Source organism: Thunnus thynnus, chromosome 16 (assembly GCF_963924715.1).
Source record: "Thunnus thynnus chromosome 16, fThuThy2.1, whole genome shotgun sequence".
Classification (NCBI taxonomy): domain Eukaryota; kingdom Metazoa; phylum Chordata; class Actinopteri; order Scombriformes; family Scombridae; genus Thunnus; species Thunnus thynnus.
Window position 1 is genome coordinate 14,258,520 of NC_089532.1, and position 16,606 is coordinate 14,275,125.

General features: G+C 40.7%; 1 protein-coding gene across 1 annotated transcript; it reads left to right on the top strand.

The window, feature by feature from the left end:
• Nucleotides 1–1,235: 1,235 nt before the first annotated feature.
• On the top strand, nt 1,236–14,292 carry e2f2 (E2F transcription factor 2). Its single transcript, XM_067614533.1, has 7 exons — nt 1,236–2,071; nt 8,916–9,015; nt 9,179–9,398; nt 10,222–10,383; nt 10,515–10,629; nt 10,845–11,043; nt 12,194–14,292. Exons 1-7 carry the CDS (start codon nt 1,796–1,798, stop codon nt 12,466–12,468), a joined length of 1,347 nt encoding a protein of 448 aa, XP_067470634.1. The 5' UTR covers nt 1,236–1,795; the 3' UTR covers nt 12,469–14,292.
• The last annotated feature ends 2,314 nt before the right edge of the window (nt 14,293–16,606 follow it).

Here is a 16,606-nt window from a genome sequence, read left to right on the forward strand (position 1 = left end):
AATCCAGTGTAATGAGCAGGCAACTGTGTCAGCTTTTCCTCCTCACTCGTAGTCCTTTATATATTCAGTCCTTATGAACTGTCTTAAGTGAGCAAATCATACTTATCTTGTATTCTAAACATATTCATATTTGATGATTTCACATCAAATGTAGCTCCAATTCAGGCATGACAATAGGCTTGCTTTGGATGGGAGTCTACTTTGCCTTGGCCAATGGGGGTCATGTCATATGGCTTGGTCTGGTGGCTGTGGATGGGGGAGGGGTTGTTTTCTTTCAATATCTTCTCTGAGCCAATAAGCAAGAGTGGAACTGAATGAATCCAATTATCACATACAAACTATCCCCTGGCAACACCTTGCAACAGGCCACACAATTAACACTTTGTGGCCTGTGGCACTTTCATCGTGTGGGACATTGATAATAAACAATAAAATAGCTCATTTACTCTCATTCATCCAAGGAGATCATTTCTATACGTAATTACATCTTAATTATATATATAATTTCCTAATATGTTAATATGTTAACCACTTGAAGAAGATATTCCCAGCATTTTCCTTAGACTGATAACTTCAATATCATATCATATATTATTATATTATATATAACTTTTATCATATATAACTCTTTATATAACTGCATTCTGTATCTTCTCTCTGAAATGAAACTTATAATGAATGCATATTTCATGTGCAATTTAAGGAAATATTCAAGTTTCACAATAATATTTTTGTGGATGCTCAAGTAGCCCTTATACATGTCTTAATTTTCCTGTAAATCCATCTCTGAAAAACTTTTTTGAGAGACTTTTTACAAGAATTTAAACTAAGATCTGTTGAGTTTAAACAAATGTCCACACCCAAGCTTAGGGTGTTACTTTATGATGCAAGATATGGGTCACATTTGACTATTGTGCATATCATGAGCTGTAATGACAACAAACAGTATAGTAACAATAAAGTTACAACTCTCTGATTACATATATTTATTGTATTAACTGGACAGCTCTTCGTGATTCAAATCCCAAATAATAAGTGGTCATTGTTTTCGATTCCAGCTTGGCAATAAAAGAACATTGTGTCCCAAAATTAGGCTACTGTCCCTTTAAGAAGACCGGCCCCATCCGCGTACAACTGTTTTATGCAAATATGACAAGCCGAACGTGCCGTGAGCCAATCAGAGGCGAGTTCTAACCGCGGGAGATCTAAATTTCGCGGGACGAAGTTTGGCGCTAAAAAAAAAGCTGTTCTTTCCCAGCTCTTGTCCTCTTGTATGGAGAGCGGAGCTCTGAGGTGGACGGACAGGAGTCACAGACCGGGTCGGAATCCGCATCAGAAGGAGCCACAATAAGTTGTAAATCTCAAGCTGGAACCCGATCTTTATGAGACCTGGTAGCCTTCTTGTATTGGACTTTAAGATACTGGATGTTTCAAATTGTTTATTTATTTAGGGAGTAATGCTTTATAACTTGTAGGGCAAGATTCATCAACACTTTGTCATCGGACAAAGGATATCAACAACGACCAGTCAGCTGGATTAATTGAGTATATATTGATAGGAAACTGGCTTTTTTTGCATGTTTAACTCATGCATTTTGTATTTAATCGGCTGATTTCAGCTGTATGAGTCGCTCTTTGCTCCTTTGTTATTATATTACAAGGGTAGACATATTTAATAGAAAACCTGCGGCAGCGGCTTGCTAATATAATTTTGCAGAGTATTAATCTGTGTGCTTAGCTCTCAGCACACCACGTCTCCCCTTGCACTTCCTTTTATTTGGTTTTTTTCTGGAAAATGATGCGAATGCCTAAAGGCGTCTCTCCGGCATCGGGTCGGGCAGCAGCGGGGCTTCCTTGCTCTCAACAGAAGATGAAGGTTTTGTCCACCGGAGCGGTAAAAACCGAGTTCTTCAGCACCGGACTGTCCAGCCCTCCGATGAGCACGGTACCGGTCGGGTATTTCACCCAGATCTGCAACACAGCCGCGGCCGAACAAAGAGCCAACAGCCTGTATTCAACCCCCCACGGACCAGAGGCTAAACCCATCAGATCATCCTCTGGGCGACTGCCGGTAAAGAATCAAACACACACTAAGCCTGCACTACAAATACACACATTTTGAATATTTAATAAGCGCTTCAGTGTCCAGTACAGTGTGTCGTGTGTCTGTGTGTAGGCGGAATAATGCTTGATTTACACTGGTATGCATGTTTTAGCAACATTTAGGTCACATTCAAATATGTTCTGACGTGATAAGCCACAGAGGAGGGACTGTGACTGCTGCAGGACATAGAGAATATGAATGGTGTCCTCCCTTTGCCTGCCATGTTAAGTTGTGTGACATCTTTTCAGGCAGTCCAGCTGTAGCTATAGACCAGACGCTGTGGGTTTGGTGGCTTTAGGGAAGTGGAGGGGAGGGGTGAGGGCTATTGGTAGTGTTTGGAGAGTGTTTGGGGCCCCTCTCTTGTGAAAAGGAAGGATGAGTGGCCCCCGCAGCAGTGGGAGATAGCAGTGGCAATCAAACAATGCCAGGCGGATGATCAGCCTGATGGAAGACACTAATGTAAACACGGCTTAACTATTGTGGGAACTAAAAATGGGATCATTTTGGGAGTAGCTCAGCTGCTCGCTCAACAATCTGTTACCTCTAATTTGACAAGAAATGTTCCCGAGCTGTCGTTCACTTTTGTATTTGGACAGCTTTTTTTGTGATCACACCTGTATGACAGCTGCTCCAACTGCACCTGTCGTTAAGGCAATAGAGGACCTGTGTAACCTGTTCATGTCACTGTAGGAAGGAGGTGGAGGTCAGAGGTCATAACCGGACGACTGGTGTGTTTTCTCGAGAGCTGATAGTGGAAGACACTGAAAAACATCATTCATGGGGGGGGGATCAGCTGTATGATTTATTTATGTAAGAAGAATATGTGATGTGAGCTTTACTCCATGTATAAACAGTCCGCTTCCTATTGCTGAAAGATTATTTGAAAAGCTTGATGATCTGAGAGGATTGCATCGCAGTCAGCAGTGTTAGTGTTAGTGCTCCACACCTGCTGTTGTTTGTTATGTTGCTGTCTTCTTCCTTAACAGCCAGTCAGCCTTGCAGTTCTTCTAGATTTAGTGAATTGCAGTAAGGCTAAAGGGGTTAGGGGTTAGAGTGGGCACAGGGTCTTCAAATCTCATGTTAACCCCTTGCCCTTGGGCCTGTATTCACTAATAGGCCCTACAAGAGGATTAGTTGGACATAAGTGTGAAATAGGCTACCACCTGGCTTATCATATGCCAAGGTGAGCTTCATTACAATTCAAGTCTATGTAATGTTCTTGGATTTGTCTGTGTCACATGTTTGCTGATTTGAAAATGTGTTTTTTTTTTTCCCTTTTAATTAAGCATTGAGACCATATTGTGTGACATAGATTGCCAATAACTGGCTGAGAGCAACATAGAGTGTAGGATCTGATGCTGATAGGGTTTTATTATTATTAATATTCAGCAAATGCTATCATCAGGAGATAGTGACAAGTTCCTGATAAGGAGGCAATATGCTGAGTGTGTTTTCACACTGATAAGGTCTACTCTTGCTCCCTGCTGTACATACTGTTCATGATTGGATTTGTTGTGACAGCGTTAACTTCCGTTTTTAAATGAATTTAAAAAAAAGCCAGAAAAACACAAAAAATAGTTGATATAACCAAAATGAATCAATTAATATGGCAAATAGTGATGCCCTTTTGAAATTATAGAGCAGGTTTCAAAAGTCCCAGAGTCCAATGATTATGAAACTTCCTCAGCACATTTCAGCACATTTCAGGTAAACTTTAAATACTAAGGGGAAATGTTTTTCTGAAAGTTTTACAAACAATTGTCCTGAAACATTGTAGTAACTAATAAAACATGAGGAGTTAATGAGATCAGAATAACAGGTCTAGTAGTGCCATTTGAATACAATTTCACTAGAAATATCAGGTGATAATCTCACAGTTTTCACCACTTCTCCTTGACGTTTTTTAGGGGTTTTTTTCTTAAATCCTTGAATGACCCTTCTCAACGCGCCGCATCAGTTATATTTCATGTAAAACGTGGGGTTGTTGAGGGGTTTTCAAGGCCTTTTTTCTGGCAGCTTCGTGGTCTCTGACACAAACCTGAATCTTTAAAAAGTTGAGTCATTCAGGGTCAGGTTCCACATACGAAGACATTTCTTACAAATCAGGTTTCCTGGATACAAACATTTAAATGCACAGAAAGGAAGGTGAGATTCATTTTTTCAGCCACAGAGTATCACTATGGCAGCTGTGGACACGTGGTAAAAACAAATTCACAGTTTTCTATGAAACCTGAACAAATTTTCAGTCTTTGATTCAAACATTAATTATTCCTGTGTCTTTACATACTATAAAAGACATCATTCAAGAATGGTTAGTCATTTAGTTTATTTTCAAATAAAGAGATGTGTTTCAGCAGGGTGATGTAACACAAGACATAAGTATGTCATTGTTATGATCATATTTAAAGGGAAAAATATAAGTAAATAAGTAGTAGTATGTCTGACTGAATCAGGGCATAATGCTACACTATTTATCTTGTAGTTTACATTGCTGTCATGACTGAGGATGGCAAGTATGCAACGTTATTTCAATGCATCTCATGATGATGACTTCTTCATGCGCTTGCTGACACAGCAGCTTGACTCTGGATTTTGCGTCTCCAGAACAAACCAACCAACAGGAAACACTTAATGTAAAGCTCATTTCCTTTGACCTTAACAACATAATAACCACTCTCTTTATGACTGATACGATGGTTGGCTCAGCTTAGAAACCATAGCAAGCTAAAAAGCTAAACTGCTAAACAGCTGTCATACATGACCCCACACTCCAAAGCTTACTCATTGGTCATATGCTTTTCTAAACACTATGAAAAAAAGTTAATGTTTGACATGAGCTGCAGCGATGCCCACGCCAACTGTAGTAAAAGGCAATGTATCAGTGATTGGCATGTGAGTTCTAACCAGGGTGTGTAAACTGTTGATAATGTTGTGTCACTGTTTCCTTTTGGGTTTATAGTAATGTAAATGTGTCACAGGACTTCGGTCTCCCTCCCTCCAAAGTCCAGGGGCAGTCCTTTCTCCTTGTGACAGCTACTTTCAAATTAAACCTCGTCATCAACACTCTACGACACTGCTGATGAATGAATTTGTCTGTTTCGGATACAGCATTTACTACAACCGAATGGCACTTGGAGCCAGGCCGCATCTGCATAATGTTGACCAGAAACAATGTTCTACTCATTCCCTGCTTATGTCACATGTGCGCGTTCCGTGATTTTCATGGAATGTGCACAATCTGCCAAAACTGCACGAGCGCTGATATCAGCTTGGTAGGAACTCAAACCTCCTCTATGAGCTTTGTCATAACCCGAGTTTTCCTCTTGTTCCGTCCTGGGAGCCCCTGTGGTGAGCCCCCATTCAGACGCTGATGCCGCTTGGGTGTGACACTAGCCACGTCGCCAACTGTATGCACTAGCTCAAAATCGCTCCACATTACTCCCTCTCATTCACCTTGCTTTACCCCAGCCTCAGGCCAGAGCTGACCCCAGAGTATAATTTCCTCAATAGGGGGAGTTTTGCATTTCAAAGCAGCCTGCTCCCCCCTCTTCACCACCAACCCCAAATGGGCAGATCCACCCTCCTCTTTTACCTCTTGAGAGACACGTTCTATCAGTCTCATCAGCAATGCAGTTTTTTGTTTTCCTTTGACTACCCAGAGGTGTGGTACAGAGGGGTTTGTGTACAAAGGAGTAGATATTTGCGGGCGTACTGTAACTTGCCCTCGGCTTGGATGGAATCTGAGTCCCATGCAGCCTGACAGACAAGGTTTGTTGGTTTAAGGAGAGGCCTGGCTGTAGAAGTCCTTCACGTGACTATGACTTTGTGTGTGAAACAGCACTGTGGAGATTTCACCACAGTGACAGGGACGGCGGGAATTGGGTAAAGAATGCAAAGCAAACCAAAAGAGCCACGTGCAGCTCTTGGGTGTAACTGGGCAGGCAGGGTGAGGTTACAGCAAACGCGAGTGGTGTGATACTGCGAGTTTAGGAGATAAAGAGCTATGTGTATAGTTGGCTCAGGCCTTCCTTATTTCCTGTCACAGCAATCGGCCTAAATAGTGACTTACTGCAGAGTATCTGGGAATTTATTTCTAAATGACATTTGGAAATGACACAACATTTCCTCACTATAATAATTATAGTACACACAATACCCAGCTTTTTGTCTAAGCCTGATCCAAACGGTCTGATTTAGTGTTTCAGGATGTTTTGTGTGTCCTGATATGACAACGTGGCTGTTGAGCTTAACTGTTACCATTCTTCATAATTGCACTATTCTCACCATGGAAAGCAAGCGAAAGAAAGACAAACTGTTTCTACTGGTGAAAATGGTGTTTGCGTAATGTAGCTGACTCACCAGAGAAATCCCTCATGCACAAAAGGGAGCACCCAAACCCCCACCCTAACCCATACAGCTGCAGGGTGAAACCGTTGATTCCCCTCTTTCAAAATGTCACGAAGCCTGTGGCTTTGACTTAAAAAGTGCAAACCTGCCGACCTGAAAAATGTAGACATAGTGCAGTTTGAGCTTCACGTTTAGGCCATGAAACCCTCAACTTATGTTACGTGAAGGGTGCTTTATGGATGACAATATGACTGAAATATCTCAACAACTATTTGATGTATTGCTGTGAAATTTTGTACAAACGTTCATTGTTCCCGAACATTGTACCTACTTGCACCATGAGGTTGACATTTGTGGTTTTGAATAAATCATCTGAACAACTATTAGCTAGATCGTCATGACATTTGGTGCAGACCTTCATATCCGCCACAGGATGAATTGGAATCACTTTGATGATTTCCTGACTTTTCGTGTGACACCCAAGTACAGCCTAACAGCTGCTAACATGACTGCAGACTCTTGAACTCTTACAGTGTCTTGTTTTCATATTTGTGCTGGCGCAGTATGCAATGGACAATCAAGTAAAACCAGAATCTTCCTCTCTCTGTTTAAGCTAACCCTGTCACTACTTGTTGACAAACCAGAGGACCAGTATCATCTACATCTTTCTTGTGACCCATGGGGTCTTAAAGGGAAACTTTACGATTTTTCAAGCTGGACCCTATTTTCCCATCATTTTGTGTCTAAGTGACTAATGGGGACAACAGTTCTTGAAATTAGTCCAGTATTGAGCAAGAGTGCTTTAGTCAGCAGCTGTGAAACAGGCTGCAATGTAATCCTTTGGGGCAATTGCACCCCGTCAATGTGCATCCACTAAAAGTGCTTGTTTTTGCCACTGACTGGCTCAGATTGTTATTTTAAGTGTCTAATAGTCACTTAGGCACAAAATGATGGTAAAAAAGGGTCCAGGTTGAAAAATCACAAAGTTTCCCTTTAGTGAATGTTAACAGCCACCATATTGTCCAGAAGTCACGGTCACTGACTTGTCCCGTGTGCCCTGCTGATGTTTCTGCATGCCTGTCTGTATGCTGTAGGGATTAAAAACTGCCAACAGCTCAAACACTTGCTGTGCTGCTCCAGATGTCGCTAGTCAACAGGTGGACATGTCAGAGAGCACGCTGGGACAATGGCAGCTTTCAGTTTCCCCACACTCACACAGGCATATTCACACATGGTTGAGTCAATTCACCACTTTTCCCATCTCTGAAACAGTCAGTTGCCTAAACCAATTAGCTTACTAGCTTCTTGTGCACTGTGATGACAAGAAGGGATTACTATTTCCCAGTATTTATAAAAAGGATATGAAAGAAAGCAGAATACAAAAAAGTGAAGTCACTAACCATATGCTGCAAACTACCCAGCAGCCTCAGATGTGTCTAACTGAAATCCCACGCCCCGTTAGCTCAGTTACCAGTGTGTTTTTTGCGTGGCCGCACCGCATAATAAAATGAATGATTACAGACTGACTGCAAACTTTATCGTCCACGGTGAATATTTGTGGGAGTTAACGATTGACTGACAAGAATTCCGCTTTTTTTAGGTTGCCTAAAAATTGTCACTCCCATCTTTCTTGTGCAAGAGTTCTCAGACAGTTGGTCATTTCTCAATCCTCGTGTGACTTTCACTTTGGTGACATTGCGTCTATGTAGGTCACTGGAAAGAGTAATGGTCACATGAGGATACCGAGTTTTTATTGGGATCCAAAGGTTGTGTGTGTATGTGTGTGTGTTTGAGGTTGTGATGCATTGTAGTTATAGTTAATCATATGTTTGTGTGGAGACTTAGAGTCTGTGTATTAAAGTAAAAGAAAGAAGCAGAGAGACAAATAGGAAGGCTTGAGAGGGGGAGGAGAGGTCATTGAGTGATTCCAGGGATTTCCTGGTGTTTTGCAGGCAGTGGTTTGAGAGGCAATCAGCCCCCTCCCTATCCGCCCACACACACACACACACACACACACACACACACACACACACACACACAAGATCAGCCCCTCTTGAAGTGCTTGGGAAAGTGTGAGGGGGGTGTTTTGTTCCTGCACTTGAGGGCTGTTGGCACATTTACGATACGGCACTTTTCAACAACCCCCTATTTAGCACTTTTGCCAGCATTGATGTCACAGTTCGGTGAATGGGGTACTCACTTTATTCTCATGATTTAACTCTCAACTTGCCATTATTTAAAGTCAATGGGATTTGTTAAGCAGGTGATATAAAAGATTGTTTCCAGCAGACCATAGACTGGGAGGGAATTGGCATGAGGAATATTATTCATACTGTTATGATGACAGAATGGTTAGGTCAGTGTAAACACTGCAACCATTAGAAACACCCTGGTTGTTCTAATATTTTTTCATGTTTTTGTTCTTACATTTTTACCTAAGATACATGAACTCTTTTCTCTATAGGCCAAAAGGAAGCTGGACCTAGAGGACCCTCTTTACCTCCCAGACTTCCGCACACCAAAAGGCAAAAGCAGCATTGCAGCAAGGATACCAAGTCCAAGGAGTGAGTACATGGCCATGGATCAGAATATAAATAGATGTCATGGGTTTTAAAGGTGGATACTGAAGGTGCACCAAGACTAGTGTAGGTGTCTGTGTGTATAACTGTCTTTTATCTCTAATTGTTCTCCTCTCGTCTGCGTTTGTCTGTACATTTTTTCTCTCAGCTCCAAAGTCTCCAGGTGAGCGGACGAGGTATGACACTTCCTTGGGCCTGCTCACCAAGAAATTTGTGGGCCTGATTGCCGAGTCTCCTGATGGAGTTCTTGACCTAAACTGGGCCACTGAGGTTCTGGAGGTCCAAAAGAGACGCATCTATGACATCACCAACGTCCTGGAGGGAGTCCAGCTAATCCGAAAGAAGTCCAAGAACAACATCCAGTGGTTGTGAGTACAAATACAGAAGAGGGAGATTAATTATTAGGAATGGTAATGGTGTTAAGGTAAAACTGAAACTTAAAGGACCAATGCGTAAGATTTAGTGGCATCTAGCGGTGAGGTTGCAGATTGCAACCAAATTGTCCTCATTCTCCCTTTTCAAGTGGTTAAGAGAATCTATGGTGGCCACAAAACTGGTAAAAACTTGAAAGGCCCTCTCTAGAGCCAGTGTTTGGTTTGTCCATTCTGGGCTACTGTAGAAATATGGTGGGCTCCATGGAAGAGGACCCATTTCTTATGTAGATATAAAGAGCTCATTCTGAGGTAACAAAAACACAACAGTTCTTAGTTTCAGGTGATTATACACTAATGAAAACATACTTATGAATATTATGTCCCATTTCTGCCAATAGATCCCCCTAAATCTTATATTCTGGCCCTTTAAATCGTTTATTCATGCGTCATTGTATTAGATCAACATTTCTGTTATTGCAAGCTCCTTCTCTGAATGAGTGTCATTTACTCCTGATGTTGATTTTTGCCTTTGGGGATTCAGCACAAGCATTGATTTGTTTTGTAATAAAGGTTAGCTTCAACTAACAGCACTTTGCATTAGGCCCTGTAATCTGATTAGATCATGATCAGAGGTCAGAGTTTACCACAGATGAAAATGGAACAGATAAAAACAATAAATCATAAAGACTAAATTCAATCAACACCTCTCTGACACAATCATAACATGATATGACCTTGAGTTGTGAAGATTTTCAGTTTGAGTACAGTCAGACCACCCCGCTTATAATTGTTTATGTGTTTGTTCTTGTGTTTGCAGGGTAGGAGATGTGTTTGAGGGTGGCGCAGGTGGAGGAGAGAAGGCACGCGCCCTCAGGAAAGAGCTTGGAGATCTGGAGAAGGCAGAGAGATCTCTGGATGAACTGATCCACTCCAGCACCACACAGCTCAAACAGCTCACTGAATATAAAGACAATCAGAGATATCCTTTACATGCAGCTGCGTGTTTATCTGCATTCTTCCCTGATAGTCCTCTGTGTTTCAATATCTGTATTCCTGCAAATATCCATCCGCTTCGTTTCAACTGTTGTTACCCTTGACTCCACACTGTACGTTGGGCTACGTGACATACCAAGACATCCGATCCATTGGCAGTCTCCGAGACCAGACAGTCATTGCTGTCAAGGCTCCTGCTGAGACCAAGCTGGAGGTGCCAGACACGGCAGGGGTGAGAGCACATCTTTGTGTTACTTAACATGTTCTGTTTCCTCCTTCTCACCACTGCACTTACATGTAAATTTTTATTATGTGTCAGCGCTTCTGTCAGATAGATGAGATGCTTCACAAATGCTTTAAAGTATTATATTGTACAGACATATACAAAAATGCAATTTAATCAGTTTTCTCTATAAAACTAACACTGATTGCTCTTTCTCTTTACAGCAAGGATCATTACAGATCTATCTGAAGAGTAAGAATGGCCCCATTGAAGTCTACCTGTGTCCAGAGGAGGGTCTTGAAGATGCCAGTCCCGTTAAAAGTGTTGTCACACCTAAAAAGGAGTTCCCTCAACCCCTCTGCCCTCCAACTGTAGCCCCAATGGCACCACCAAGCTATAGCATCAAAGAGGAGCCTGCTGAATGTAAGCTGGGTTTTCTGCGGGGTTATATACAGCACAGCGGGATTCTGACTTTATTAGTGATCATAGTGATCATACAAATCAGCACTACTTTTAACAACTTACAATTACATACTGACAATGACAATACACGATGCAACATCTACACATTTCACATATATACAGTATAGCTAGAGAAGGTCTGCAGCTAACTATTATTTTCTTTATCGATTAATCTGCAGATTATTTTTATTATTAATCATTTGGTCTGTAAATCATTAGAAAACAGTGAAGAATTCCCATCACAATATGCTAGAATTAAATGTGACATCATCAAACGTCCAACCAACAGTCCAAAACCCCAAAATATTTAATTTACTATGATGTAAGGCAAAGAAAAGCAGCAAATTCTCACATTTCAAAATCAGATAGTTGGCATTTCTGCTTGAAAAGCTACTTAAACAATTCATCAATTAACAAAATAGATTAACCAACTAATAGTTGCAGCTTTAAGATACAGTATAGCATACATGCAACATTGGATACACTATAACACACACAGGTTTAGAGAAAATAAATTAACCAGTGTTAAGTTTAATCAAACTGAAGCCCCAATCCATCAATTACATGATTATAGTATAACTACTTATTACTATTTGTATCAGAATTATACAATCACAATATCCTTTGTTATAGTATAATGTGTAAAGCCTTGATTGTACCTATGTACTAGTCATGTACAGCTCTTCTCCTATTTGAGGTATTTGCTTGATAAGTATACACTCAAACAGAAAATGTAAAAAATGTACAAAACACAATTTCTCAATCAATAAATCAGCTAAACTTAATCTATTTTGCACATTTGATATACGTAAGATATGATTTAAAAAACTCAATACTAAAATTATGAGAAGAAATAAAAGCAATAAAATAATGAAGTGCAGTCAAAGGTCAAGATAAAATGAAATGAAATGAAATAAAATGATAGGATGAAAATGAAGCTAAAGATACGTTTTGAGCTTATGGTGGTATATTAGATCCTCAAGAGGCTGTTAGAAGCACATGAGCTAAAGATTTTTATCGTGCTCTGTTCTGCAGTTATTACTCACACTCAAACACATCAAATTCACCCCCCACCCACCTCTTTCCTGTACTGTTCCTCTCTTAAACACAGCCAACCTGTCTGCAGCAGCTCCAGTCACCTCCTCCGTTGCAGCGTCCAGTTCCTCTCTGCTGGATGTCGAGGGTCTGTTGGGTTTGCCCCCCAGCCTGCTCCAGATGACCGAGGACCAACTCCCTGGCACCTCCTTCACCGCAGACCCTAACACCCCATTTGTCAGTTTCTCTCCACCCTTAGACCACGACGATTACCTCTGGAGCCTGGAGGACAGCGAGGGAGTGTCAGATTTCTTCGATACTTACGATCTTGGAGATCTGTTGAAGAGCTGAGGTATAGATGAAGGAGGGGAAAGGAAATTTAGGGAGGAGGGAGGGGGGTATTTAACTGAATGCCTTCTCGGGGTAGGAAATATTACACTATGAAGCCATCACTCTTTGTTTTTGCCATGCCTGTTTTAATGTTAGTAATTCCAAAGGAGGATTTCACCCCCTTGTGTTTATTTTAATAAGGTAAAAAATCAAATTTGTACATATTGATGTAAAATTATCAAACTGGGAGGGAGGTGTGGGGCTTAGATTAATAGTGATGTGTGTACTCCTCAACCAGTAGGAAACAGTTTATAAACTGGGGATTGTTTTGGAGTTTCTGTCACATTTTCAGCTGCAGATTTAGCTGAGATTTAAAAAAAAAAAAAAAAAGCAATCTCATACAAATGCAGGAGTTATTATGCATATCACATCACCAGCAAAAAAAAAAAAAAGAGATGCATTTGGGTATCGGACTGTGTTTACAGTGTGACAACTCAGGAATTTTGTCTTCCTTGTTTCCAAAGTCTAAATGTTTGTGCCACTCTTTGGCCCGTAGGGGGCAGCCTTGTATTATGCCAGCTTTAACTGCCATGCAGCTTCACAGGATTCAATCACTGGATAAGAGTCAGCTAAAGCCATTAAGAACTGTACACAGGGTGTGTTTTTAAGTGTCCTAGTATCTTCACCACTGACCAAATTAAGCTGTGAAGCCCATCATTGTAGATACACAAGTGTTTACATCTTTACAATATGAATAGTGTGCAGTCTGAGCGTAGTTATTACGTCATACAACCGATTTTGAAGGTGCTCATGCCTCTCTGTCTGATCAGGTTTGCTCTCACTTGCCTTAAGCTTTACGTCAGGCCTTGTACCTGTTTGGCGCTGCATTGCGTGATGAAACGTGCAGGTTCTGACAGTTGATTCAGGACTCAGAGTTAATGACTAATAATGGGTGCTTAGTGAACACATACTGTATAATCTCTGACTGAACAAGAGAATCACTCTCTTTTGTTGGTTTGGCAGCTTTGTTTCGGATCCAGTTGCTCCTCTTTTGATGTGAGTGTAATATCTGATTTTCATTGATTATTTTAAATGATTTTTGGTTTAGTAATATACAAGTACTATTGTATTTCTGAGGAAATATCCCCAAAAGAAATTCTATGCAGCATCTGTGTTGCAGGTTGGTTAGAAGCGAGGTTAATTGATGTAATTAATTAGAGGAGTTATGTTGTTTTCCTCTTGTTCTAAAATGAATGAATATGTTGATTAAACAGCAATAGAAACAATAAGGAATTTATATCTTTACTGTTCAGATTTTAAGCCAATGAATGCTTTTTTCCCACATGTTGTGGTGCAACCCTTTTAAATGTCAATGACATGCACCCGAGGTCAGAGCAGCTGTGACTTTTATCTGTTTTTTTTTATTGAGGCATTTTAGACATTTTGGAAATTTGATTTTCATACTGATGTATTTTTGGCTTTCCCTCTACGCTGCAGAGATAAGCTGTCCTGTCCTAACAAAACTTGAAAACTTGTGTGTTTGTGTGTGTATTTGACAGCTTGGGAAATGGGTGTCATGGTGTGTTTGCGTGTGTGTTGTTTTACAATGTAGGTTAGTGAATGTGAATTCCGAATTTGTAGTTTTTTCAATGAGCATTATTTTTCTGGTATTTGTACATATATTGTTTTGTATTTATACCTATTTTTTCAGATTTGTTTTTGAAAGTTGATACTGGCCTCCATACAGAAGGCTTGACTGTTTTTGTATGACATGCAGCACTTAATATTTTGTAATATTGTGTGGTCTGTTTGAAACTATTAAATAAATACTGAAGCCATGGTTTATATTTGGGAATGTGTTTTTATTTCAATCATTGTTTGTGTCAGAAACTGTTATAAGCAGCTACTGGTATTTTCCAAAGTGCCATCTTTAGTTCAGTCCTTTTAAGCAAATATTTTTCAATAAATCTGCAAATGAAATACACCACGAGCCTCATGCATAAATCCTGGAAAAAGATCAAATTTATTGTTCCACTTCCTTCATGTGACCTGACTGATGAGTCTTGGTGGATGATTCACCAATGTAGATGCATCTTGCATGCACATAAGCCCATAGACTGAAGTTGGAGGCTCAAATCAAAATACTGAGAGCAAGGGTTCATGTAGTTTTTGTGGCAGGCTCTGGACCGCAGACCACTAACAATGTTGATCTAATGAGAAGTGACATTCCCTGAGTAGAGAGAGAAGGTTGACGTGAAGAGTGACAATGACACTGGCTGAGATATAAACACACTCAGACAGGTGGACAAAAAACATCCATCACTCTTTATGAGCTGGTTGCTTTGGAAACAAGCTCACAAAAGGGAGCGGACACCCAGAAGGTCAAAGTTCAGTGGGTCACTGTGGAATGCTTTCTTTCAGTGTGTTCAGAGGGGAAACAAGGATGTGCATTTTCAGGGAAATACATCACAGATTTACTAATTTGTAGTTGATGCGTGTATAGATTTGTATGTTTTTGTTAAATATTACATGTAGCTTCAGGCTCTGAATACAATGTGAAGAAAAAGGTTAAATATTTACTGACTGTTTTTTGGGAATTATAATCTGAGCTAATATGTCCTTTCCCAAGGGGTTTCCAAACACCAGGTACTAAAGAGGAGAGGAGCTAAAACATACTTGCCTGGTTCTTCCTGTAAGTAATTTTATAGAGCGCCTAAAATTTGTGGCCCATGGAAGAAGTTGTATATTACAGCAGGAAACACAAATTTATTACATGCTCGCCACAGATTGCAGTTGTTGCCAACAAAGTTCAACACCAAGAAATAAACTCTGTCTCTACATGAACTTTGTCGACTGCCTCCGGTTCCGTTTGCCTCTATTTGCGCTAAGTGTGTATTAACAGATGTTACGCACAACAGCTCATGTGTTTAACACAAGGTCATAAACTGAAATGTCAGACACCACATACACACACATAGCCTTTGACTGTGTGGTTTATATGCTATCTAAACAGCAGACCACTTCACTGCTGTTACATCACACCTTCAGACCAATGTGACAAGAGTCTGAAGTAAATTAGCACCTAAATTGCATAAATACCTCTTTGTGCGCTGGCATGGTATAAAATAAGTAACAGCTCATCAATGAGCAGTGCCAACCTTTGGTAAATCATTGTGTGCCATTGTTTAGGGCTGCAGGACATGTAATGATATTAAAATTTTCTTTAAGGGTAACAGTAATTTAGTGACTACAGTGGGTTTGTTTAGAGCCACTAAAAGCTTCTCCGGGGAGGTAAAAAACAGACTCAACAGTGAAGGAAAAAAAAATGAATTTTATTGCATTCTTTGTTGGTGTCTCAAATTACACTGCAACACTGTGGATTCTATGTGACACTGCATTTATAATGGGTTATGAATCACAAACAAGTTATACCTATTCCCAGACTGAAAAAAGTTTTGTTGCCATACCAACTGTGATGACAAGCATTCTGGAGAGGGAGAGGGTGGCTGTCTGAGGGCGGGGTTGATGGGCAGGTATGTTTCCAGCTTAGAAGCCAAGCCAACAGAGGATATGCATGACACTGAATTGAGACTGATACCGCTCAGTAAGGTGTGACGTATTTTTCCAAAACAGACTCTGTCACTCATTGTCACAGCTCTTTTTGCAGTAGAGTTGCCTCCCAGTACTTGCAGTTTTTGATGTATATTGTTTTCAAAAGAGGCCAATGCCCCGTTCAAGACACTTCATATGCTTATTCCAGTGGGAAAGAGTCCTGTGTTAAACAATAAATCAAGCCCTCTCTCTCCTTCTCTTTCTCCATTCCTCCCATTTTCAGTCAACCGTGTCAACCAGAAGAGGGGGTATTTTACGGTAAGCCTGGGCCTCCTGCTTTGACAGGGGTAGTAAATTGATAGCAGGACTAGTGGAGCTGAGTCAACAAGCAGTGCGAGAGGAGGGGTGATATTTGGGGGAGGGAGATTGGAGGACCGTGCATTACTGCTCTGGGCTGCTGGGAAGCAGCGAGAAAATCCTGGCAGCCGAAATCTTTACTGGAAGATGTCTCTACGACCTCTCCACTTCTCTGTGTGTGCGTCAGGGAGAAAGTGGGAAGCGGCATTTGGTGTACCTCACTTCTCAAGAGCATAAACTTTATGCTTTA

What these genes read in the sequence shown, in the direction of transcription:
- e2f2 (XM_067614533.1), top strand. Translation starts at nt 1,796, where the DNA reads ATGATGCGAATGCCTAAAGGCGTCTCTCCGGCATCGGGTCGGGCAGCA. An exon ending in AAGAACAACATCCAGTGGTT is followed by an intron (nt 9,399 to 10,221) that starts GTGAGTACAAAT and finishes TTGTGTTTGCAG; the next exon opens with GGTAGGAGATGTGTTTGAGG. An exon ending in CAAAGAGGAGCCTGCTGAAT is followed by an intron (nt 11,044 to 12,193) that starts GTAAGCTGGGTT and finishes TCTTAAACACAG; the next exon opens with CCAACCTGTCTGCAGCAGCT.